The sequence below is a fragment of the Nipponia nippon genome, unplaced genomic scaffold (genome assembly GCF_047370975.1).
Source record: "Nipponia nippon isolate SJK-2023a ecotype South Korea unplaced genomic scaffold, ASM4737097v1 scaffold_11, whole genome shotgun sequence".
Lineage (NCBI taxonomy): Eukaryota > Metazoa > Chordata > Aves > Pelecaniformes > Threskiornithidae > Nipponia > Nipponia nippon.
Window position 1 is genome coordinate 22,438,370 of NW_028262302.1, and position 24,614 is coordinate 22,462,983.

At 43.8% G+C, this 24,614-nt stretch overlaps 1 protein-coding gene across 2 annotated transcripts in view; it reads right to left on the reverse strand.

Annotated features, from left to right (window-relative positions):
* Positions 1-10,372: 10,372 nt before the first annotated feature.
* GPR132 (G protein-coupled receptor 132) overlaps positions 10,373-24,614 on the reverse strand; it is an 88,204-nt gene continuing 73,962 nt past the window's right edge. For both annotated transcript variants that reach the window (XM_087747019.1, XM_087747018.1), the window contains exon 2: positions 10,373-14,465. In XM_087747019.1, the coding sequence (XP_087603145.1) occupies positions 13,341-14,441 (1,101 nt within the window). In that variant the 5' untranslated portion in view covers positions 14,442-14,465 and the 3' untranslated portion in view covers positions 10,373-13,340. The remainder of the gene's footprint in view (positions 14,466-24,614) is intronic.

Here is a 24,614-nt window from a genome sequence, read left to right on the forward strand (position 1 = left end):
TCATCTATGTTTCTGATTAATTCACTGAAAGAAAAATTGTGAAAGGTTCTCAGCACTCCGTCTTCTGTGAAAAGCTGAGAAACGATGTCTCATTGAGGTATGACAAGATTTGATTATTCTCTGGAGAAAACAACTCTCACATCTCACATATGTGAGAAACAAAACTTGAAAAGTCAAAATGGAAAAATCTGGACAGGCCTATGCAAAACAATACAGCCTGAAGTATTTACTAGAAAGCAAACAATCTCTGATAGGACTAAAATGTTTTTATAAAGAATTTAATTGAATTGTAACCACAATGTGATAAAGAGAATGATCAAATTTTAGCTACACACTAAAGTTTCTTGTCCTCCTACTGATTTCAGTAAATGAAATTTTAACACCAGAGTGAAGAAGAACAGGTGAAAAATTGGTAATTTCCTAAACAGGTATTTATATATTGAGAAAGCTATCTCAGCCCATGAAACTTTGGCAGCGAAGATAATCTGCATGCAAAAGCAGAACTGATGCCTAAGCTAAAGTTCTAGAGACGAAACACAGAGCAGAACTGGAAAGAAATGTCTGCAAAGCAACCTGACAGGGGAAATTGAAATGAAGACAGTAACTGCACACAAAAAAAAGAAAAAACGCGGGGGGGGGGGGGAGGAATTTACAGGTCAGAAACGGCAGGAGACTTGTAAATCGAAAGGTGATTCAGACTACGTACTCAAAGCTTCCAGGCAATTGAGCAGCATCGCAGCTGGTGAGACTGCAGAGCAACCAGCTTGCTGATGCAATGACAAACACGGGGGAGAGGGGAGAAAATGGTGCAAACCAGCGCAGCAGATCTCTCCTAGGAAGACAGGTCACCACTGGCACCCAGCAAAATCTTCAGAGCGAGTGGCAGTCCGGAGGGGATTTAAAAGCGCTGGCAGCCTGTATAAAAGTGCGATCGCCAAAGAGGTGATCACTGAATGGGATGGCCTTTTTGTTTGCCAACAGGAGGTGCAGGGCTGGTTTAAGAGGAGCAGGCATTGCCTCCACCTCTCTGAGCGGGCCCAAGGTGCAGATCCATCCTTAGTACGGGTTGGGGCTTACTCGAGCTGGAGCTCCTGCACCAGAGCAGGAGGGCTGAGTTAAGGGGAGCTGCTACCCTGAGCCCTTTCCCTTGGCTGGGCAGCGGTTAGCCTGTGCTCGGCGGGGATGAAGGACGGGCCCGGCTTCAGTCTGCAAGAGCTGCATGTGCGCACGGGCTCCGACCGTGCCGCCTGCCCCGCGGCTGAGCAGCAGCGGCTGCAGGAGCCGAGCTGGCAGCCAGCTCCGGCTCTCCCATCCCGCAGCCCCAGCCTGCGTCTTCCTCTGGCGGCGGCTGGTACAGGGTGGCGTGACCTGCGTGCCACGCTCGTTGGAAAGCAGCCACTACCCCCTCCCTCCCAGCCTCCTTCCTTCCCTTCTGGAGCAAGCCTGTGCTGGGCTGTGCTTGATGCCTCGGGAGCTTTGCTGCTTCTTTCTCAGAGCTGCTCAGCCCCTGCTGAGCTGGCCAGACTTTCGCACATTGGCGGCAATGCGAAGGCTGGTTTAGAGTTGAACAGTGTTTATAAAACCGCAGAAATTAATAGGAACTCAGTGGCCGGGAGCAGGGCTGAAACTGCGCTTTTAAAAGACAAAAAAAAAAAAAAGATGAAATTTCTAGTTTATTTGTGCAATTTCAAGCTGCACAAAAGATCTCAGTCCATGACATTTACACATTACAAATGATTATAATAATAGTTGGGTTTAATAGTTTTAAAGGGCTAATGCAGATAATCTTTATGTAGGTGACTAGGAAACAGAAATACGTGGACAATGGAGTTCCTCACTTTCCACTGGGTCACTGCACTGACATTATTGCTAGCCTGTGGAAAGGTCTCTCGGAGGGAGTGTTTCTTGGGCTCTGACAGGCACTGTCTCTTACTCAGTGTTTGTTTGAGGCTTAGCACAGTGTTTCACAACCGGTGGCTTGCAAGCCCCGAGATAAAGAGGGTAGGAAAATTAGTCAGGAGGTTGCTTAAGCTTTGAAACGAATAGTTTCAGCGAGATAGGAAGAAGTCCTGTCTCAATACCAATACTGCGCCGACAATGAAGGGTTTTCCACTCTGCACTCCTGTGTGGCTGCAGTGTTTTCTGTCTCTGCTCCGAGGGCCCTGGGGTTTGTGTAGCTGGGCGAATGGTTCAGTGTACGGAGGCGCAGTCGGAGGCAGGAGAAGGTCTGCTCTCACTGCTGGTGCTTGGAGCCAACCAGACATGACTCAGCCCTGAGCTGGAATCCGTGAGCTGTCGTCAGCGCAGTGCTGTGCTCTGGCTAGCGAGTCTTACTGAGAGGCTAGGTGCGTTAGCTCAAGCTCTGTGCTGTGCCGGCACGGCTGCCTTAGGTTTGGAGGAGTTTTGGCTGTGATCCTGCCGGTTCAGAACGGGGACAGAGCTTGCTTGCCTCTGCCTGCTAAAGACAACGTGGACTTGCTCTGAGTCTGTATTGTTTCTCTCATAATTACTGTTTGATTAAAGCATTTAGGATATGTTTGTCTTTTTAATTTGGCTCCAGAGTAGGGCAGGAGGCCCACTTGTAATGTACTGTTTCCTTTAAGCCCAACCTGGCAAATTCAGATTACCTCTGAGATAGGCAGCGTTATGAAACAGTCCTGAGTGCTTCTGCAGACGAGCACATTCCTGCAGCAAGGCTAGCCTAAAAAATCCAGGAGCAGATGGAAGAAAGGCTAAGGAGGGTAATTAAATGTGGCTGTTCCCTAAGAAGTAAGCCTGTTGTAGCAGCTCAGCTGGGCCCCATAAGCCAGGTACAGGATACAACTTCATTGCGTGCGGTCTGCAGTCACAGCGCACTGAATTTAAGAGAAAGTGTTTTTGTATCGTTACAGTGTGTTAATGTGCGGACCACCAAAGATGGCTGAAAGTTCTGCTCAGCCTTCAGTGAGGGTAAGCATCTCCCTCACTGCTCTGAGCCTGGAAAGGCTGTTGCTCTACCTGTAGGAGGGGACTGGAGAAAGAACAGCGGGCGTCCGGTGCCTGTAAAACAACCAAAGCATTCACAGGGAGTGAGTGAGCATTTGTGGGCTAACTGCAGCTTGATGTTGGATGAGAATGATGCTGGCGTCAAACGCTAGTGGCTTACAAAATGAGAATAGCATAGTCAGAGCACTCATCACACCAACTAATCTGTGCACCCGCTAATACATGTCTGAATATGGCAACAATTGGCTGGCTGTATTGGCTCAGCTGGGTGTTTGTGCTGGTGAAAAACTGAAGAGCAGTAGTAGAGAGGTGATGGGAAAGAGGGTATGTGGCTGTCAGTACAACGGTAGCAAAGCAAATCCGTTCCTAGGCAGACATCTGTCTGCCTCAGGCCGCCAGCCTCAAGCCTTAGGTTTTATGGCTGTGGGTATCTGATCTACCTGCTAGGAGGCCAGGGCCATTAGGGAGGACATGAGCTAGGGAACAAGCAAAGACTGAGCTAAAAAGAACTTGTTCAGACTAAGAAACCCTATGAGCTAAAACCAGCACCACTGTGTTTATCCAGGTCAGCTAGTAACTTTTTGGAACCGAAAATAAGTTGGTAAGAAGTGGTATTAATATGTCTTGACTGCAGGAAATACAGTGGAAACAGGACACGTGAAAGCTGTTAGGCTCGTACTAGTCTGCAAACTCTTTTAGCTTGCCTGGCTAAGGTGGTCGTGTTGGAGCTAAGGGCCCTTCACGGGCAGCTGTAGAAGTTACTGACCATCAGTTTCCTCTCATGGTGGAAAGGACCTGAAAGAAAGAGTGCCTTCATATTACAATACTTGTTTATGCTCCATAACCACCAGGATGTGACGAAATAAAAATAAAAGAAGTGTTTTCAGCAAGATTTACCGTTGACAGCCAATTCAGAGGAATTGTTCTCTGTGGCAGGCGATATGCAAAACTACAAAAGCGAAAGGGGCTACAAAGCACGCTTGAGAAATTCCAGCCATGAAACCACAAATAACACACATGCGCACTGGCAGGCAGGGGCCAACAGCCAGTACGTGGCTTTGTGTTGATAGTGGACATCTGTGGTAGGGACAAAGCCCAGACGACACGAAGTTAAGACTTTCAAAGCAGTGCCTAGTGAGATACTAAAACTACAATCGAAACCTCTGGTGGCGAGGCACCGTGCACTGTTCCAAACAGCAAAAGTCTCCAGATTATGCAGTAGCAGTCAGCAAAGATGGATTTTAAAGTGCTGAATGTTGTTTGGGGTTTTATTTTAAAGCTTCTAAGCCCTCTTCTGGATCATCATGGTAGTTCTGTCTTATGTTTGTAAGGGACAAGATTGTTTTGTTGCTGCAAAAGTGTTGCGTTATAAAGGTTTTCTAATAACTAGAGGAATGCACCTACTTCCTTCATAACAGGGATTTTCTTTTAAACATACATTTTGGACACTTGAATGCCATGTTGTCTGGTGCTGCTTAAAATATGTGTTCCATATCTAAGCATAAATACCACAGGGTATGACAGTTGCTATAGTAACTAAGCATCTACTATTAAACAGCATCCACAAGCTCAAAAAACATGTGCAGCCCGTCACTACACAAGGTATTCCTTTCTTTGCAGCAAGCTAAGTACCATATTTTCATCTTGGAAGTTAGTCTGTTTCTGATGAACATGTTTGTGCTGTGCATATGAAGATCTTTTTTCCCCCACTAGCTCTACCTTCCTTTGAACACTCCAGATACTGTAAGAACAAAATAGCCTGAAGCGGTTGCAAGCCAAAGAAGTTAATGAATAATTCCTTTTTCATATATCCTCGAACATACATTAGAGTATGGCTTTCAGATCTTTTAGGCCAGATTTGAGGCTTACACCTTTGCTGTTCTGCATCTTTTGATATTACAGCTCTTGAAACCAGCCTTGTGGAAGGCACTGTGCTGTTTCTAGAAGTTGTGTCCCTGAAAATTACAATACTGGTGGGAAACTGATTTCTGCAGTAGTGGCAAACTGGAGAGTTATAATTCAAAAGCACAGTTAAAGCTAACAAAACTTTTAAGAATATGTAGGTCAGTTGTTTATTTTTAAGTTTGCCTTAAAGTCATTAAGCATTTGGACCATGAAAACCAGAGGAAAAAAGTAGAAAAATAAGGACACTGAGTTTCTTAGGCAGTAACTTAATTCTAGTGGTTTGAGACTTTAGTAACAAACTGTTGACAATATTAGTGAAATATGATTTTCCTTAGACCCATCATTAGACCCAAGGAGAATAAAATTAAGCATCTGTAAGAGAAATATGCTGGTAGAGAAGTTAACACTTTTATCTGCAAGTTAAATTGACCCTGTGCTCCTTGGAAGAGTAGACGAAGGCTGTGGTGGCTTGTTGGAGTGTTTGGATCATTTCCAAATTTTGTTTTAGAGTCTGGTGAATTGATAGGTTAAACTGGAAAATGTACTGTATCCACAAATTATTGCCAATGTTGATTTGATGGCGAGTTATCTGAATTACACAGTCTATAAGAAAAAATATGTCAAAAATTATAGTAAGAACATAGCAATTATAGTTTAGGGAGGGTATCCAAAAATGAGTATAAGAAGTAGGTAAGCTAGGGCATGAAAAGGCATATTAAAAATGTATTTTTTTACCCTATTTTTTCCCAAGAGAATGATTGCTAATGCCTGTCTGCCTTATCTGGTTAAAGGGTTAACCCAATTAGAAGTGTGAGTATGAACACAGATAACAGGCTGTGAGCTAGTCTTGTTCTCTGCTCCGGTCCTGTGCCCTGACAGGACTGACAGCTTTGACTTTTGTAGCAATAAGGGAATGTTAACTGATGTCTTCTGGTGCTCTGTCGGTAGCCAGTGGTTTCCCAGCAATCATTTCAACAAGTCTAATGTTAACAGATTAATAAATCTTTAATTGGCCTTACTTAATCTGACTAACAAATAGCACCAAATGCCAATAGACTTGGGATAAAGTCAGGGGAGCTGCAGTGAGCAGTGGTGCAGGACGATGTGGAGTGGTTTGCCGAGGCAGGGAGGCAGAGGGGGCTCCTGAAAGAGTTGTTAGAATTTGCTGGGTGTTTAGATACTGCAGGGGCTGGCTCAGCTGAAAGCCTTAGATGGTATTTTTGCCTCTTGCCACTTGCATTCTCTCCAGGGAATCATGGACAGATCCTGGCAAGTTCCATCATCCTCTGTTTTTTATTGTGTGATGCAAGGGAATTGATTCTCTCTTTTTCTCCCCATGATTTTCCTTGCTTGTTTTCAGTTCTGGTTTTTTTGCTTCTTGTTTTTCCGCCTGTTCGTAGCCATCATTTGTAAAAGGTTGCATGTTTTTGCCATAGCTGGATAAATGTTATAACCCAATCTTGTGCCTGCCTCAACAGCTATCTGTATGGTAAGCATGAGCACAGACACACGTGTCTGTACGGACCGTTTTACCTAGCAGCACGAAGTCTTACAAATTTACGATTACAGGCTGCGAACTTAAGAGATATAAGAGAGAGTAATTTTTTTTCTTCTATGGTGAAGTTCACCATGGCCAGCAGGAGAAATAGGCTAGAGTCTGCTGCCCTCTTGTGACTACCTTAACCTCCTGGAAAAGCATCATCCCGTGTCTTAAAAGGGATCAGGGCTTGAATTACACTGGCAAACACAAAGAAATGTATCCAAAACAAAAGCTGGAAGTATAGAAAAGGGGGATTAACTTCTCAGTGTCATTTCTGAAGTGAAACTTCTCCTGCGTGGTTCAGAACAGAGGCAGTAGACTCACGACTCATAGTTGGCTGATGTGTTGAATGTTTGAATGGTACGTTGCTTTCATAAAAGCTTTTCTTCACGTTGGTCAATGAGACGTATGATGCTGAAGCACTGACAAGTCAGGATTTTACATTCATATTGTTTTATATCATGGAAGGATATGTTCAAACTACATTTCTACATAAAAAAATAATATTTTCTCCAAATTCTGAAGGTTTAAAGTCCTTATGATCTGAAACTATAGGCCAGCAAAAAAAGTTCAGATTCACATTCAATTTTCCACAGCCTTCAGGGGAGGAGGGCTGGTTTCACAGCTTTGGTTTAATTTCACATTGATTTATTTGTAATGATTTTCAGTACCTCCAGAGAAAAAAGATTATTTTCTGTGATTTTTCCTTGTACAGTGTTATTTCTCATCTTGGAATTTGACTAAGAAGTGGTTCTAGTATCTGAAACTGAATGCTAAGAAAATGAAAAGACAAAATATTTAATATGATTTCCAGCTTCTTCCCTCTCATGAGAGGGGAACGTTTCTGGTTGGAAGAGGGAGTGACTCATCCTTGAATAAAGCAAGCAGGGTCCGCTCAGCCTCTCATTAGGGAAAGCCCCTTGCTGAGTTATAACATCACACAAGCCTTTGAATTCTGCTTTTGTAGAATACTGAAGTTACCTGCTGACCTTTCGTTTCCCATCAAATCTTTTCTGTTATTAGTTACAGTCTGTCTGTAGCTGCTTCACACCCCTGTGTACAAAGGAAGTTCCCCATTCAACCCCTTTCTCTGGTTTCTGATAGAAACTTCAGATTTGTACTTGGCCTGGCTAGAATCTCCTGCCTTTTGTTGACGGGCCATTCCCACAGTAACAGTCAAGAAAGCAAGAAGTCAGTCATACTCCTGAGTTCCCTTGTTATTTAATGTACATTTTTTCTTCCCTTTTGCGTACTGCTGCATCCAGTCCTGGGTTTAGTTTGAGGCTTGTGCATTTATTATCTTTGGGTCACAGCTATTACTGTTAATACAGTTAAGTGCACCATTCCATTGAGAGCTATGGACTGTCCATTTTCATAAGCCTTATTTTAGGAAAGATTTGAAGAAAAGAATTAGAGGTAGACAGGAACCGTACAAGCAGCTAAATGGAAAATTACAGGACTTTTTTTAATACCTTTTATGCAACCTATTGTCAGGTCAGCACCTATAAATGTCAAGCATACAAGAATAAAAACTACCTGTAGTGGGTAGTGTGGGCCTAGTCTTCTCAACTAGATTTAAGAAAGGCAAAAAAAACCCCCTAAATTAATCAAATAGGTAAGCAGTAGTTGCCTCAAGCACATCAGGCTCACACTGTCAGAGACCCATTCCAGAAATCTGGTCCTGAGAAAGTGCTTCCCAGCCCACGAAAACAGTGTCAGGAAGGGAAGAGCTTGAGAGGCAGTGTCAACATGGATAGATCTCAAATCACTAAGAATTTTAGAGATTATTACTGGTGGCCTACTGTGTACAGAAGTTGCAACCACAAATGCTATTAGCGTTACTGATTGTTTTCAGTCCTGTACCTGGAGAGGTACTATGAGCCTTGTGAGTGCTTGGCCCTGAGTTTTTCCAGTCTGGAAGTCAACTCTGTGGATTGGTATTACTCCTGCCTTTTGGAAGCAACAAAATACCTCCACACACCAAAATATCCCAGTGAGGAAGAATCCCAGTGAAGTCCCCAAGGGTCTAGTGCACATGTTACCTAGAAAGAGAGCCAAAGTTAAAATGAAAGTCTGCATGTTTTGGTTTTTTTTTTTTTTTTTTTTTTCTGATGCCCCAGCATAAATAGAAGCAAATAAAGTGCTTTGAATCTGACCCTGAAAGTGCTGACTCATTAGATTTTGTGCTTTAGTACCTTATATTTGCCTCCACGCCATTCACGGCTCTGTTGCAGAAAGCTCTGAATATGCATACGATGCACCTGCTCACTCTTTCTAGTATCTCCTGCAAGGGCTTGTATTTTAAACTGAGAAGACAGACAATGCTCAAGGGAAGAAGTGTCCCATTTTACAAATGGGGAACTATGATACTAAGTAGCTTTCTGAACACTCGGGTATTTGCATACTTGTTCATCAGAACATCTGCAACTTCAGGTTTACAAAGCTTTTCAGGACTTTGTATATCGTACAACACCCTTTTCCCACAGTATCTCTCTTCCCTTTGATTCTTCATCTCCCTCAAGAAAATATTTCAAGACAGACCTTTGAACATACAGGGGATGTGCTATGATCACGGGCTGAAATGCATGGGCCCTGTCACAGACTGAGGCTGCCAAACAGGATGGATCATCTCATGGCGTACTGAGAAGGCTTATTTTGAGCTTGCTTGTGTAGATGATATTCACGTGATTTTTTGTGAAATTCTTACCACGTAGCTTATCATCTCTCATCAGCAGACTTCCCATCTGTCTGCAAGGCTGGTTTTTCCTTCATTATCTCTGAGCGTTTCTTACAGGATGGAGTAAGAGAGTAAAACCCTAGAAGTTAGCAGTGATCTGAATTACAGTGATGAGATATATGAGTTTAGAGTCCTACTTTTTCTTACCAATAGCTCATGATGGCAGAAACTAACATCTATTACCAGGATATTAGTATTAGTCTAATTTGGGGTAACAGATTTCTCTTTTTATGGTTCACATTCCTTTCACTTGAAGATTGCATGATGAGGCCATGCTGCATCCCTGGCGCAAATAGGGTATGAGAAACGCCCTCTCCTGTGCAAAGGTTGATTGTGCAGGGGAAAGAGGGCGTGCAGCGGGATGCAAAGCACCCCAGGAGGGACTAGAAGAGATGGAGAGGACTGGTAGGTATCACATCCTTGTCTCTAGACACTAGTTGCAGAAGACATGCTGGGAGATGCAGTTTTGGGGATGCTGCCACCTGGATGCTTCTCTACACACAAAAGAGGTTAAAAAACTGATTGCATCTCTCTGATGCAATCCCCTGACCCTTATTTGCTACCTTTAGTTTGTGCTGCTTTGAAAATAAGACGGGTATTCCAACCTGTGAGGCAGCTTGGGTGTCATTTCGCTATATAGAGGACATTTCCTAAAAGACCAGTTGCACAGCGTGACCTGTAGGATGACAATATGCTCATGAAGACAAGCTGTTAGATTGTGGACATTTTTGAAAGCCTGGTTCTGAGTCTGGTTTCATCACTCACTACCCAACAGTAATTCGACATTGGGTTGTATGTGATAGCAGGGACAGAATCAGACCAGCTACAGGGTCACCAAATACAGATGAAACTTTGTCACGCATAGAGAGTCTGAGTTCATTCGTATCTGTTTTTGCCTGTTTTGTATAACTATCCTCTTGAAGCAAAATGAATGTGAAAGCATTTCTTAAACAGGAATAGTATTTTATAAGTGAGTTACCCCAAATAATTGCTTAAAAAATGCAGTCTTTAGAAATAACGTAAAATTGATGAATAAACAAACAAATCAGATATATTGTCTGCAAAAACTAGTTTGCCCAGCTCTAGTTCATAGCCAGAAATTATTCACTTCATGCTTCACAGTCATACTTTTTTAAGTATGCAAACTTGTTTAAGTAATCAGCAATCCATTTATCTCCCAGGTACATATGAATGTCTGAGACACATGTAAAAATAAAATAATGTTTTATTTATTTGGTAGCCCACTCTTCTTTAAATCAAATTATGGAAGTTATACTTGAGTAAATGCTGAAGATAAAAGAGAGTGAAATTTTTGAATCTCACCCCCGTTACACTGGCGAACAACTTGCTCGCTGTGAGCCATACATGTGGAGACCTGGCTGTCTAAAGGTCAAATTGGGAAGCACGGCCTAGGTTTGGCTCTGTACACTCTCCAAGGCATCTTATAGCTTAAGCTGAGTTGAGGAAGTCGAGGGACAAATCCAGATAGCTGGGCTGAGAACTGCAGATCTGATGTAGTGGGTGAACCTTTCTTCACAGGACGAAGCAGTCCCTGCAGGCTCACTGGTACTGTCCCTGCAGGAGGGAAGGATGGAAGGATCCACACAATCAATCCATCCTTCAGATCTGCTCTGACCTGAGTAGTGTCCTTTGCTGTGTCTCTAGCAAGTGTCCCAGTGCTGAGACCCTTCCTTTGCCTGTATGGCATAGTCACATACTGTGTGACAAAACGGATCGCATGCTTCAATTTATCACATGAGAAACTGTCGGCTTATCTGATGGGATAGTTTAACAACGTGGAAATAGCATTTCTTGATGTCTTCACTCAGACATAAAGCTGCTCTTCCAGTTATCCAAAGAAGTCAGGATTTTCAGTTTTCCCATGTGGATACGTTGCTTGGTACCTGGCCCCTAATCCCTGTCAGGGAATATTTTAGTTTGGAAAACACCTCTGGAGATCATCTAGGTCATCTTCAAAGTGGGATCAGGATGTACAGGGCCTTGTCACCCCTGAGGCTTTTATTTCCGAGTGCACCTGAACAAAGAAGCTCCAAGGATTTTCATTAAAAGAAGATGCATAACAATGTAGTAATTTAGAACAGCATGTAAATTAGGCACGGCAAAAGAATTAGAGATCAGACCTATCAGACCATCAGATCTTGCTAATCCCTGTCCTTGCACCTACAGCACTGGGCTCCAATACTTGTTGCTCTAAAGACATTCATGTTTTATCAGAGGAGAAACATCAGAGAGATTTCAAAATCTCTCTGAATATCTAATTCGCATCCATTTCAATCAGTTGGTTTCTTCTCAGTTCACTGCTATTATTCATCAGAGTTTTACATTTAGACTATGAAAATCCTGAGGTTGGGACATTTTGCATATGTGTCTTCAGAGATTAATCATCAATGCCCTGGCTGATGGGGCTGTTATGAGCAACGCCTGCTGCTGATTTTTTTAGTAATGGAAAATTTGATTTTCAGCAATGTTTCAGATATTCAGCACTTTGCAGATCTCTCCTTGATACCTTGGAGAGTTTGATCTCTGGGATGCATATGAAAATACAAAAATACAGTTTGTTAATTAGCATCACAACAGAATTTCACATTTTTCCAGGAAACAATCTCCTATTCAATTCAGTATTATGTGAACTACTTTTGAGGACCCAAGCCTTTCATAGGTGGATGCCAGAGGAATCACTAAATAATACGAAAAGTAAATATATCATAAATACAATAAATTGAGGAAATGCCATTTTGGCACAATGCTTCTTTGGAAAAGTGTATAAAAATAAAGCATAATATACAGAAACACCTATGACAATTTTAAAACATTAACAAATATTGTATTTATGTGAACATTGGCTAATGCTAGTTCAATTCAGAAATGTCAACATTAATGACAATTTAAAAATATTACAGACATACAACATTACAGATGAAGCAGAATGACGCTGTGAAACACTTTACAAACTCGTACTCAAATAAGCATCCAACTGATTCATGATCTTTGTTTTACTTTGATCACATAAAAATATGAAGAAGCTGTTTAGATAAATCTTGCCAGATTTGCATCATTCTTATTTTTTAATTTCTAGTTTGAAGGCACAGGAAACTACCATCAATAATTTATTCATAGCGAAAGCAGCAGCAGCAACAATGAAATCTGCCCCAGCATAGTCTCGTGTATGCACCACCGGCGTGTCCGAGGGAGTTCCCATCTATGGGGAGAAGGGACTGTGTTCTCCATACCGCCATCCCTTCCTTGCCAGTAGGGCACTTAACACTCGTATAGACTCCAACACACTAAAAGTTGGATCAATACCAAAAGGGAAGTGTTAGCTTAGACAGAAATGAAACACAAGTTCAACAAACATTTGGAGATGGCATAAAAACAGTCCATGACACCACTCAGAAATGTATAAATTTTCTGTATACTTCAGTGCATTCCAGATTTAACTGCAAAGTAAGTAAAATCTACTAATTGTAAAATATCAAGCATTAGAATGGTACATTTTAAGAATTTCAGGACAGTGCGGGATCTTGACTAACACGATAGAAGTACTGTTGGTCTGTGTTTTCAGGCCACTGTTTTGCCGTTTAGTTCTCCCCAGAATGTGCAAGGAAGATAAAGCTGCACACTGAAGTATTAGGAACATTTTCAAGGCTCTTGTTGAAAGACTTCCTCATTTTTAATATTTTCCACTGGTTAACCACAAACGTTGACAACAGAGTACGTGTATGAGAATCTGAACATGTACCTCCTCAAGAACTAAAAATTTCAACCATAAGAATGGGCCCTACATTGTTCTCCTCAGCAGGGATTTTTTTTGTCCATCTCAGAAGATAAAACTGGTTCTGAATTTCTATGAGGAAAAGAGCCAGTCCAAAAAATAAGCTTTTAAGGTTTCAATTTGAGTCAAAGTAAATTACTTAGTTTATTCCACATGTCCTTAGCAAAGCAATATTTTCACCGATGATGCTGGTGGGCAAACTTTATCGTAGGAGACAAACAGAAATAAGAAGTATTGTTCCCATAGTGTCCTCAAGGAGTTGCTGGTCCATGCACTGTGGCAAAACTTCCTACAGACGTCAGCATGTAAATACTCGTGTGCTGCTGTCTGCTGCCCACAGCTGGTGTTGGGAACTTCTTATTTGTGTCAGCAGCTAACTGCTAGCTGCCACCTTCTTGGTCTTTGCCACTATTACAGGTCTTTTGAAAGTCCGATGAATCTGGTATTTCTTTGTTTTCTTCTTTTAGCCCTGCTTCCTGTGATTCTTTTGACATTTTCAATTTTATGCTGTCCGTCTTATGATTAATGGATGAATTCATCCTGGATGAGTTCAATCTCCATCTTCTCAGAGTCCTATAAAAATCTTTTCTGACGTTTTCACTAACCAGCACGTAGATGATTGGATCAGCAATGCTGTTTGCAGTGGCTAAACACAGAAACACTGTAAAAATGGAATATATATCTTTTTCAAATGGACATGAGCAATTCTGATGAAACATAAAGTATATGGCTCTTATTATGAGTACCACATGGTACGGAGCAAAGCAGATCAGGAAAATGACAATAATGGCAATAGCCAGATACTTCACTTTGGCTTTTTGGCGACAAGTCAAGCTGCTGCTTGTTTTTGTACTTCGGAAAATTTTGTAGTTTGTGAAAATGAGGATTGTGAAAGGTACGACAAATCCAAATAGGAATCTGGCAAAGCTGAAAGAAGCCAATTTTATGTTGAGGGGCAAAGTCTCAAAGCAGGTGTTGTTATTACCTGTCATATCATGTTCCATGTGAAATACAGGAGTGTGGATTATTGCAACCACAGCAAAGAGAATACACACTATTATGATTGCCTTTTTTTGTCCTCTTCTCCCCCTTGACTCCAGAGCATACACCAGTGCCACATAACGATCCACAGAAATGCAGCACAAAAGCAGAATGCTGATGTATATGTTGCAGAAAAAGATGAATCCTGTTACTCTGCAAGCATTTTCACCCATATTCCACCAGTGTCCATTTTTCACGTAGATAATCCAGAGAGGCAAGGTACTTAAATACATCAGCTCACATAATGATAAACTGAAAATGTAGATGGCAATTACTTTCTTCCTTTGGATTTGTACTAATGTAAGCAGGGAAGTTAAGCAATTTGCTGGAAGGCCTATGGCAAAAACGATGCTGTAAACAGCAACCAGGAGTGTCTTGCTGTGTTCATAGGGAATTCCTGGGCAAGAGGAGTTATTGGTTGTGTCTGTACAATTTTCCATTATTCTTTTTCCAGCTGGTGTTTCCTGAGAATCAGAAGACAAGGTGGAAAGTTAGCATTTGCATCACTTAAAAATGCATCAGTAAAGATTATGGTCCCATAGGTGCCAACAGGACATGTCAAGGCAACAAGTGGGATGCTTGTCTTGGGGAGGCATCTAAGACAGGCAAGTTTTCCAAGACCTGCTGGTCTCCTGTAGTGTCTCCTGAGAATCAGGTCTGATTTACTTCCAGGAGAAAGTGCCTTTTTTCACAAGGAATTTCTTGACTACAGCATGCCTGTTCACTAAAATGGGGTATTGGGGACTGTTCCTAAACCAGGCTGCCTCATAAATAAGACAGAGCTGCTGATCAGTTACTAAAGTCACTTCCCACAGGAAATGAAGGGTATTAGTCTTCAATTCTTTTTTTTTTCGAACTGAGTAACAAAATATGGAAACGGTAGAGATTTCAGAGGCAGACTTCCAAAAGAAGCTATCATTTACGGTTAGTCATATGGGGGAACTGTCTGAAGTGGGTGGTGGTAGTTGCTGTGTCAGAGACTACATAGCATACAGGAACCAGAATCTGGCCACTGGTGTGTACCTCCACAATGTGTTACAACATAGTCATTCAGATCTAGCTAATTCATACTTCCCTCCTCCCTCTTCTTAATGAATAACTGCAGCTGAAGAACATAAACTTGTAGTGCTATATAACACCCACCATAGTAAACCAGTGAAACTGCCTACCACATGATGCCTCTGGGAAACAACAGGAAATATGGGCAGTTAGAGGAAGTCAGCAAGACAAAAGAGAAGAACAGACACACATTTAAGATATGGAGGTGAAGAAACTTAATGCTCTTTGAAGAGGTGTGGTTACAAAAAACTCCACATTTCCAAGATAACCATACACAAAAGCAGACTTGGTATTTGGTTAGTGTTAAGTAGAGCTAGGAGAAGCATTTCTTGCAAAGTCACATGATGATTTCTATGCAGAAGTATTCTCCAAGCGAAGAGAGGAATACGGAGGTGGGTGTGCCATAACGGTGTTGTGTGCCCTTAAAAATTGTACTTTTCTGTATTTATGAGTTGCAGGTGTCCCCTGTATAACAACCTTGATAAAAAAAGGTGTTGTTTGGCTTAATCTTTTGGGCATTCTCTTATGGGATGGACACCTGCTCCAGGCAACAGTCAGCTAACTCCAGAAGGAGGAGATATGTTGACAGAGATTGAGTCCCTTCAGGCAGAGGAGGGGCATGAGCTTTCTTGGTTCACACTGTGTATGAGCAATTTCTTTAACCCTGAGTTCATGCAGGGGAGAAGGTAGCTTTTAGCAGCCTCAGAACATTTATTTGTTGCTTGTTTGGGCCCGTCTCAAGCAAACCAAGGGGAAGCAGTCTGCTCCCAGTGCAGTAGGATTGTCTCCTGCATCTCTGGAAGGGTGGACAAGCTGGTGGGGACCTTCCTTCCCCTCCACGTGGGCAAGAGCAGTCCCTGGGGTGGCGTAAGCAGCTCCACCCTGAATGCCTAAAGAGCACCTGCCATGCAAGATCCCTAGAGCTTGAAGGGCAGTCAGGTCCCCTGACTTAGTTTGGTTACCAGATGATGAGAATGGTATGAGGAAATGGACACGGGTTGCCTTAGCCTGTGAGACCCTCACAGCCCTAAACACCAAGAGAGGTTCTCCTGGCCCATGCCAAGAGGTGTTCATTTCCAGCAAGTACCCCAACGCAGTCAGAGCCTGCTCAATGACAGCAGCTTCTGCGTGAAGATGTCCTGGCAAACAAGCAGGCGGGGGCACAGGCAGCAGTACCAGCCATCCCCATCCCCGACCGCAGTGTAAGCTGTTTCCTGGGGTGAGGACGTTTGGAAGGGGCCTCCACAGACAGAGGAACTGAGGAGATGTGTGTGTGTGTGTGCGTGTAAGTACACCAGAGGGTGCGACCGCACTCTGCGACTACCTTCCACTTCCCCCTGTGGCAAACCATGCTCCACTTGCGTGCTGACACGTTGATGAGGGTTAGCAGGCAGTGGTCACCACGCTAATTGGGCCAAAGCGTCTTGCCAGAGGGCCACATCCCTCCACGTCTCAGAGTCAGACCGTCTGGAGCCTGGTGGGTATGTTCAAGCCCTCTCAAGGGGGATCTGAAGTTTCCTGTAGTTTCAAATGTCCCATCTTAAGAACAACGGGAGAAGAGGATCCTCACTGCATGGGGGGAAGACGACACAGTACTCAGCAGGCCTGCTGCAAGATTTCTGTGTGGGAGGATGTAAAATTACTTCCCTTCTTTCCTAGCAGTGAAAGTGTACCAATAGCTGGTGTTACATTAGAAAAATGATAGTTGCGATAAGGGCTGGTGGTGACTTGAGTTTTTTGCTGCCTCTGGGCATCTGCCACCCTTGGTGAATGAGGTGGGGTCTTCTCTGGGCCACCTACCAAACCTCTGTCTAGAGGGGATAAAAACAGTGCTCGGTTTCAGGGTCAGCAGCGGTTCTCCACCGAGACCTCACCTGGGACCTGGCATACGAGAGCTTGTCCTCAACTCAGACACGTCTGACCGATGTGAGAGCTACTGTACACCTGCACACCACAGAGCAGTCTTGGAGACCTTCCCTTCTAAGGTGAAGAACAGCAGGTGAATACAACTCATACATAAGGGAGATGGGAGCAGCCGAGGTGGGGACATGGCACAGTCGCACGCCATCTTGGTTACTCAGCGGCTGTCTACCTCTCGCACCTTAGCAAAAAAACCTTCAAGAGTGGTTGAAGGTGCACTCTCCTCCCCTCCCCCTGGGCCTTGCATACTTCTCTTGACTCTGTGTTTGTCTGAATATTCTCCTTTCTGCACTGCTTACACCTGCTGTTCGCCGCAGGTTGTACAAAGGCATGCTTCCCCCGGCGGTACCTGTCTCACCAGCAAGCAGCCAGCGATGGTGCAGGGCAGGAAGGAAGTGGTAGAAGAGTTATTCCGTAGACACGTGGTTCCCAACGCTTCTCTCTCTTGACTCCTTCCTTTGCCTCCACCCTTCCTGCTCTGCTTCAAGTCTCCTTCCCGTGCTTAGCACCCGTGAGTGAGCCTCAGGAAGGAGATGCCTGTGACTTTTTTTAAGCTGCCTGCACGGGCTATGCTTTTTTTTTCTTGACTTTTGGCATATGGTATAAGCCACAGGGCTGAGACTGAGCTGAAGAGACCTTCACCCTTAAATGACTGTCAGCTGCCAAGCGCAAAGCCTTAACTGGCAAAGTGCAGCCATAGATGTGAATTTACACTTGTAGAGAAAAACCACATGCTGAATGCCTTTCCTGAAGGTCTGGCCTGTCATCTCAGGAGCCTGGATCCTTCCCAGCAGTAATGCTTTATGTCTCAGCCCCATATCAGGAAGGAGGAGAGGAGGACATCCATCTGCTTCCCTCCCTCACTTTCTCCTGGCTCTCTGTCCTGTCCAGGGAAGCGTCTTCTGGCCCTGGCCCCCAGTTCTGAGCCTCACTTGTCTCTGCTTAGCTCTCCAGGCCTGCAGAGGGGTTTCCTCCTTAAACTGAAGATCAGAAAGCAACACTCAGCAGACAATTGATGAAATTTCTCCCTGTGACATCGCCCCTCTGCAACTGAACGCATATTTTCATCCTGTTGTCAGGCCTTTAGAGTTTGCTGTTTTGATACTTGGCTCAGCCCAGAAGATTCCCAGTTCTGTCTTGTTCTGTGGTGGCTGGGCTGTGATTGATGTATTTCCACATCTCTTGAATGTAGCATTCATACCTGTACTGCTTTATCTAAAGAGGCAGCTGGTTACCTGTGAGGACTTTGTTGTTGTCCCACACTGGTGCAGGACTGGAGCAGGCTAACCTGCATCTCAGATGTTCATTCAAATAAAAAATAATAATAATTCCACCGCTGAAAAAAACATACACCATTTCAGGGTTCATTTTCCACTAATATTTGTGATGAGCAGTTTTAGTGATAGAAATGTTGGTTGGAACAGCAGAACTTAAGAGATTTGCCACCTCTAGCAATTTTCAAGCATTTATAAAGGGTCAAACGTAGCTGTGATGCCAAGGATGAGCGATATCCAAGAATGCATTTGTGAGAGACAAGCTGTTTCAATGCGTTAGGTTTCTTAGCTGTCCTGTAGCTTTTAGTTGAGCAAAGCCTGTCTAAAGTAGCTGTTTTCACCTTTCTGTGACCTATTCTGTTCCACTGGGCTCACCAACCATTACTAGATGCTACATCATGTCCCGGCTGTGTTTTGCATCAACAGCTCAACGTATATTTAGCAGCACTCTGAGGCTTCTTGCTCCGTGAGACTCACTGTACACAACAAACCGCAGTCAGCACATGCATGTTTCTCACCTTCAAGACGTGCAAAACACCTCATCTTCCAGGACAGAGACATCAGCTCTGGCTCAGGAAGCGCTTGAGCAAAAACCACTGGAAGATGGGGTAATCCACTAAGGAAGATCTGCTGTGTGCCTGCTTTGTATTCACCCTCTTCCGTGGACATCTGCTCTTGGCCTAGGTTATAGCCACAATATTGGGGTAGGTAGGCCTAACATTTCTAATGTTGTTATGTTCAGACTGCTAGACAAATAGATAATTACATTTCTTACTCCTAAAATGGAGTGCCTACGTGCTCTAATATATTGAGACCTTATGGAGAGAAAACCCTGGAAAAGGTCAGGGCACCTGGAGATGGCCAAGTAGAAAGGACTGTGGACGGAAGAGGCATGACGGGTGTGAAATCCCATTTTCTTGGAGTGTGGTGAGAAAGCAGCAGAAATTCCTTGCTGCAGACCCACCAAGCAGGGCTGTGAAACCAGACTGAGATTGACTGCCCTGTCCTCACCTTCTCTTTGATCCAGTGCACCTTGCATTCCTCATGGCAAGTGGCCCAGATTTACCAGGAGGGGTGGAAAGGTACTCTTTCTCAGGCTTTCCTAGAAAGTGGCAGATTTCAAATACCAAACTGGTGTCTGGTCTAGAAATCAAATCTTCCATCTTGTGGACAGGGGCCAAAACACTTCTTTGTTGTGCAGGAGAGCTTGTGCCGTGGTCATCTGTCCTCTCTCCTTACCCAGCATCAGAGAGCATGGAACTATCCTACAGAGGTGCCCTACACAGCTCATGGAAGATGAAATCATGAGCCTGGGATGCTATGAGGATTTCACATCACAGCCAGGCCAGAATTACAGCCCGGCTGTTGCCTTTTTTTCTCTCTGCCTTGTCCCTGACCAGTAGGTCACCTGGCCCTGCAGTGAACATGCACAGAGTGGGAAGCTAGCAGAAAACTTGTCCCCTTCTTCTATCATCTGGGTCAGTTGCCCACCAGTTGACCTTTCTGAAGCGGCTCACTAGGGTCAAAGCAGCACCAGGGCTGGCACAAGGGAATTAGTAGTAAGTAGCACATGGCCAGGAGTGGAGCAGCTGGACGCAGGAGGAGGTAGGGGTTGTACTGACAGCAGCTCGGCCGTAGTGTGAGCTGCACCCTCCATCAGTCTCCAGAGGCACTGGCCATCTCTGCTATTTAGGGGTCTTTGCAGCCAAGTTACCCAGCCAGGCACCTTCTCTGTGGATGCTGCAAGTACTAAGCAGAGCGCTTTGGATAAGCAGTGCCTCTGGCCATTGGAGTCACATGGAGGTGGACAGCAGCTCTACCCACATCACTCTCTTCAGTTCTTTTGCCTTGAAAATGCCACTGCTAAGCCCTGAAAAGCATGTGGACTTTTGTGAGCCTGTCGGCTTAGAGCTTATCGCTTCAGAGTGAATGTTAAGATCTTCACTGGAGTCTGAATGAAGCAGAAAAGGGTCCTGAGAGGTGCAGAAACTTGACTAGGGGCTCTTGCTGCTCATTCAGGCCAGTTGCATTAATATTTGGTCTTCCCTCAAGAGACTGAAGTGTTCTTGCTAACACTGAGGTGTAAAGAGGGAAGTGAAAACAAGGGGGAAAGCAAAAAGCTTTATTTTGCCTTTTTTTGTTTTATTTGTCTATGAGCTACTCATGTAAAACTGTTTCAATTTCCAACAGAGAAGTTGGAGTAATAAAAATAACCCCTATTAAGAAAGGTGAAAAAGAAAACTGCGGATAGTTACAGGGAAGAGAGGGAGAAGTCAAAAAAAGCACAATAGTTGAACAAATCACTGGTTGAAAGTCTTTGGATTAATTCACCTGAGATACAGAGGGATGGAAGAGAAAAAAGACACAGTGAAATCCGTAACATGAGTACAATTAGATCATCAGAGCACATTATTTATATATTTTTCATTTTCTAATAATTTTCTGATCATCCTTCTATGCTGAGGATTATTGTTAGAGCTGAAAATTTTGGGGAGTTTTTGTGGATATTAAGAATAATAAAAAAAAAAAGTCATAGTGGTTAAGATAAAAACAAACCATCCCTTCACACCTTCCTTCCTGCCCCAAATATTTGGAAAGGTTGACAACCTGCAAGTTTTAAAGCATAAATCAACCTTCAGTGAAACAGGACCTGAGTTTCTCCTGAGGGTTTTGTGTCCTTTCCTTCATAGCATGTGGTACTGTAATTATTTGACACAAGCGTACTAACATGATGTCAGTCTGACCACTCAGATCTAGCATCATAAGACATCAATTCCCAGATATGACAGATAGGCCACCTACAATGCTCATCACCAGCAATATCACTGCTCTTCTGAACCTGGGCTTCTTTTTCTCATGCAGAACCTACATTACCTATCTGTAAACTTTATGAACTATTAAACTTTCCAGCCACTAGCTTTTGTGTCTGTTAACTTTAACAGAAAATAAGAAATTGCTGTGGATTATTTGCTCTGCTGTTCTTGAAAGTAGGAAAAATGTTTGTGATATCTTTATGGATAAAAATAGATTATGACCCATTAGCCCAGCAAGTCAGTGAACTGGTTTATTTTTTGTTGGGTGGTTTTTTTTTTTTTCCATTAGTAATAAACAAATTAGTAGATGAAGTCACTCCTATAAGCAAGTCTCAGCATACAAAGGAAAAGTAGCAATGGCTCCACTTAGTTACCCAGCACACCAATCACTTTTACTGACACACACAAGATAGTGGGATTTGAAACTATATAGTTTCAAATTTGAATATAATATATGAATATGTAATTTTGAAACTATATCATTTCAAAGCTCTGTAGAGAAAAAAGGGTGTTTTAATGCTACAGGACTACACTGTGAATCCAGCCTGAGCACAACTCCATCTTAAAATATCTGCCTCCATCCTAGCTTGATCAGAAGCAAACCACCGATGGGATTTGAATGCAGAAACAAATAAACACCATACGAAGCAGCTTTAATGCCTAGTCAGGAAAAAAATCTCCACGTGATTCCTGAAAGATGAAAGTGGCAAATTTCTTGTATTTGCTAGATTTCTGTTTGAGTTTTATCTTCTTCTGAATGCTCCCTGGCTGCTGCAGCTGTGGAGAAGACTCAAAAAACAAGACAGACCTCTAAGCAGTGTTCTGCTGAACTGAGGCATGGCATATGCTTTGGTCTGGTCACTAAGTGTAGTCACCTGAAGTTCAGGTAGGTTTTTTGCTAGAAGCAACCACTTCTGCGTCAGTGTTTATGCTAATCTCCAACTGCAAGACACTGGACAGAGAGCACTGTGGTGAAAGCAGATAATCCCGCTGTTGACTAGTGCTGGTTAAAACAAGTAATGGAGCATTTGTAGGCTGAAAATAGTTGCTGTAAGGAAGCAACAGGACCTTGAAATTAGTTATACAGCCTTAATATTTAACTGCATACTGCAGATATAAGCAATTTTATTAAAAAAAGATTTTTATCAGAAGACAGAAGATATTAATCATCTGCCGTTGAGGAGGGGAACTCAGCAATCATTTCTGATGAGAAGAAGGTGTTTGATTTGTCTCATGATACACAATTCATAGATGTGAACTCTCAGCAACTAGAGATTTTAAATACCTGTGTGTGGGCGTTTATGTAGATCCAGACATCCACTTCCCCCTTCCCGCAGTCTACAGCTAACCATACTATTCTGCTAAAATAAGCAGGTATGAGTGAACTATCACATAATTCAGGGCTGAAAAAGGACCCAGCTTAAAATTGTGATCCTTCCATAAACTGGGTGTCTCAGTGCCATGTTACACTACCTGGTGAGGGACTGCAGAGGAGAGAAGAATGCCAGGCAAGAGAGAAATGTGTAAAGGAAACCTGCTGCTTCAGGGTTTCAAACCACCTTATTCAACACATCTAAAAGTAGGTAAAACTACATATGTGTCATATGGAGTAGACAGGGGATGTTCACAAGTGAAAAACAGAACCCAAAATCCCCCGGTACCAGTAGACTCTTTTCCCCAGTCTCATGATTCAGAGGCCATGACTCATGATTTTGGGACTTTTGGACCTGGCAAAGTTTCTCAGTCCTCCCTGAAAGCATCAGAGAGTGGCTGTTGCAGGGCAGATCGGTACCTACCGGCTTGTCTAGAAAAGGTCCCACAGCCAGAGGAATGGCTTCATGGCCAGGAGAGCCATCAGGAACCCCAGAAATGCCATCATAAATTTGAGGCTAAACTATAAAGCCCCTCAAGTAAAAAGGCTGAGGAAAGCATAGATTTTGGAGCAGTGGCCACGAAAGTGAAGAGCTGAAAGCAGCCCCGAGACTGGTGAGTTTTGTGCTGTTGATTCATACCCTCTTCTTCACACACCTTCACACACCAAACCAGCAGGCACTCGTGCTCAATGCCTCCCTAAAGCTATCGCAGCCTAATTGATATCTTTGGCTGTGGGGGCTATTTAAATAAGGCTTCTGTTACTCGAGTGGCTCATTTGGAAACCTAACTGGCCAGACTTTCTTGCTGGCTCGTGTTGGAACTATGAAGTCTTGGAAGAAGGAGATGAGAGGGGGGGATTCCCATGCACAGCTTCTCTGACCTGCCCCGGGGTGCTCCTGGATGTCAAAACACAGCCAAGTGCTGGCAGATTCGTCACTGAAGGCTTACACGTGGGTGAATACTGCGCTGGACTCCCAAAAGAGCAGGCTGGGGTATCAGGGAGCAGGCTGTTTTAACAAGGCAAGGAGATCTGGCCATGCTGTCACACTGTTAGAGCTGAGTGTGTCTAATTGACAGGTTTAGGGAAAATCCGACTTCAAGCAGCTGAACAAAGAAGCACCAAGACCAGTGTTCAAACCCACAGGTGTACCCCTTAAAAAGGGGTGCTCTGTCATCCTTTAGACTTTAGGATCTCCCCAGCAGCTACTTATGGACACCTTCCCCCTTCTTCTGGACCTCAGTCATCCAAGCCTTCAAACAGGAGACTCCTGCCAAACCTCTGGCACCTCCAGTTAGAAACACACGAGGAGCCACAGAAAGGCCTGTACTAGAGCTGTGTTCACCCCAAACTGTCATGGTCAAAATCATCTCTGGGGCAGCAACTGTTCACCTGCAGTTGCTGGAGATTTCTGGACTAAGGCCGTACATCTTTTCACCCTTCAGTGAATGTCAGCAGGTGGACACATGTGGCACCTGGACTAATGCCTAAGTAAAGATCTTCAAGTCCGTGCATGAACAAGTGAAGGACAATCACAGCCACCCTGTGGCCAAGAGAGAGACTTGTCCCCGCTTGGAGGAGCATCATGTCCAGAGGTGTGACCATTCGATCTCATTACCTCTCAGGCAGGCAGGGTGATCAGCGTGGAAATGGCATAGCCATGCCTATGGCTTGTGGTAGCCCTTAGTTGGCACCCAGCACCTCCGTGCTCCTGGACCCACAGAGGCTTTGGGGACCTCAGGCTCTATTGCTGCCACACATGAACAGAGCAATGTTGTTGTAGCAGAGCTGGATAGAGGCACGCGTTTTAGTGACCATGCAGTTATCCTACCTTGTGGTAAGCTGCTTTGCTTGTCTGTAAGTTGGCTGTGGATTATGGCTGGCCAATGGCTCTGTTTGTTTCCCTACATTTGTTTGTTTTTATTAATGGCCAAGGGTTGTGTCCGACCGCAGCTTGGTCCTGCATGCTGTTGGCCTGTCGCTGCTGAGCCCTGCCCAGGCTCTGTCCTCTATTGCTGACCTGATCGCATCCTGCCAGCCTGTCGTCGCCTGGGTTTGTCTTTCCCTATATGTGGTCTCTGCATTGCCATGGTTCATTCCTGCCTTTCACCATCCCGCTGCAGCTTTCCCTGCCTCCGTCCCAAGTCAATCCATGGCTTTCAAACCACTGCTGTC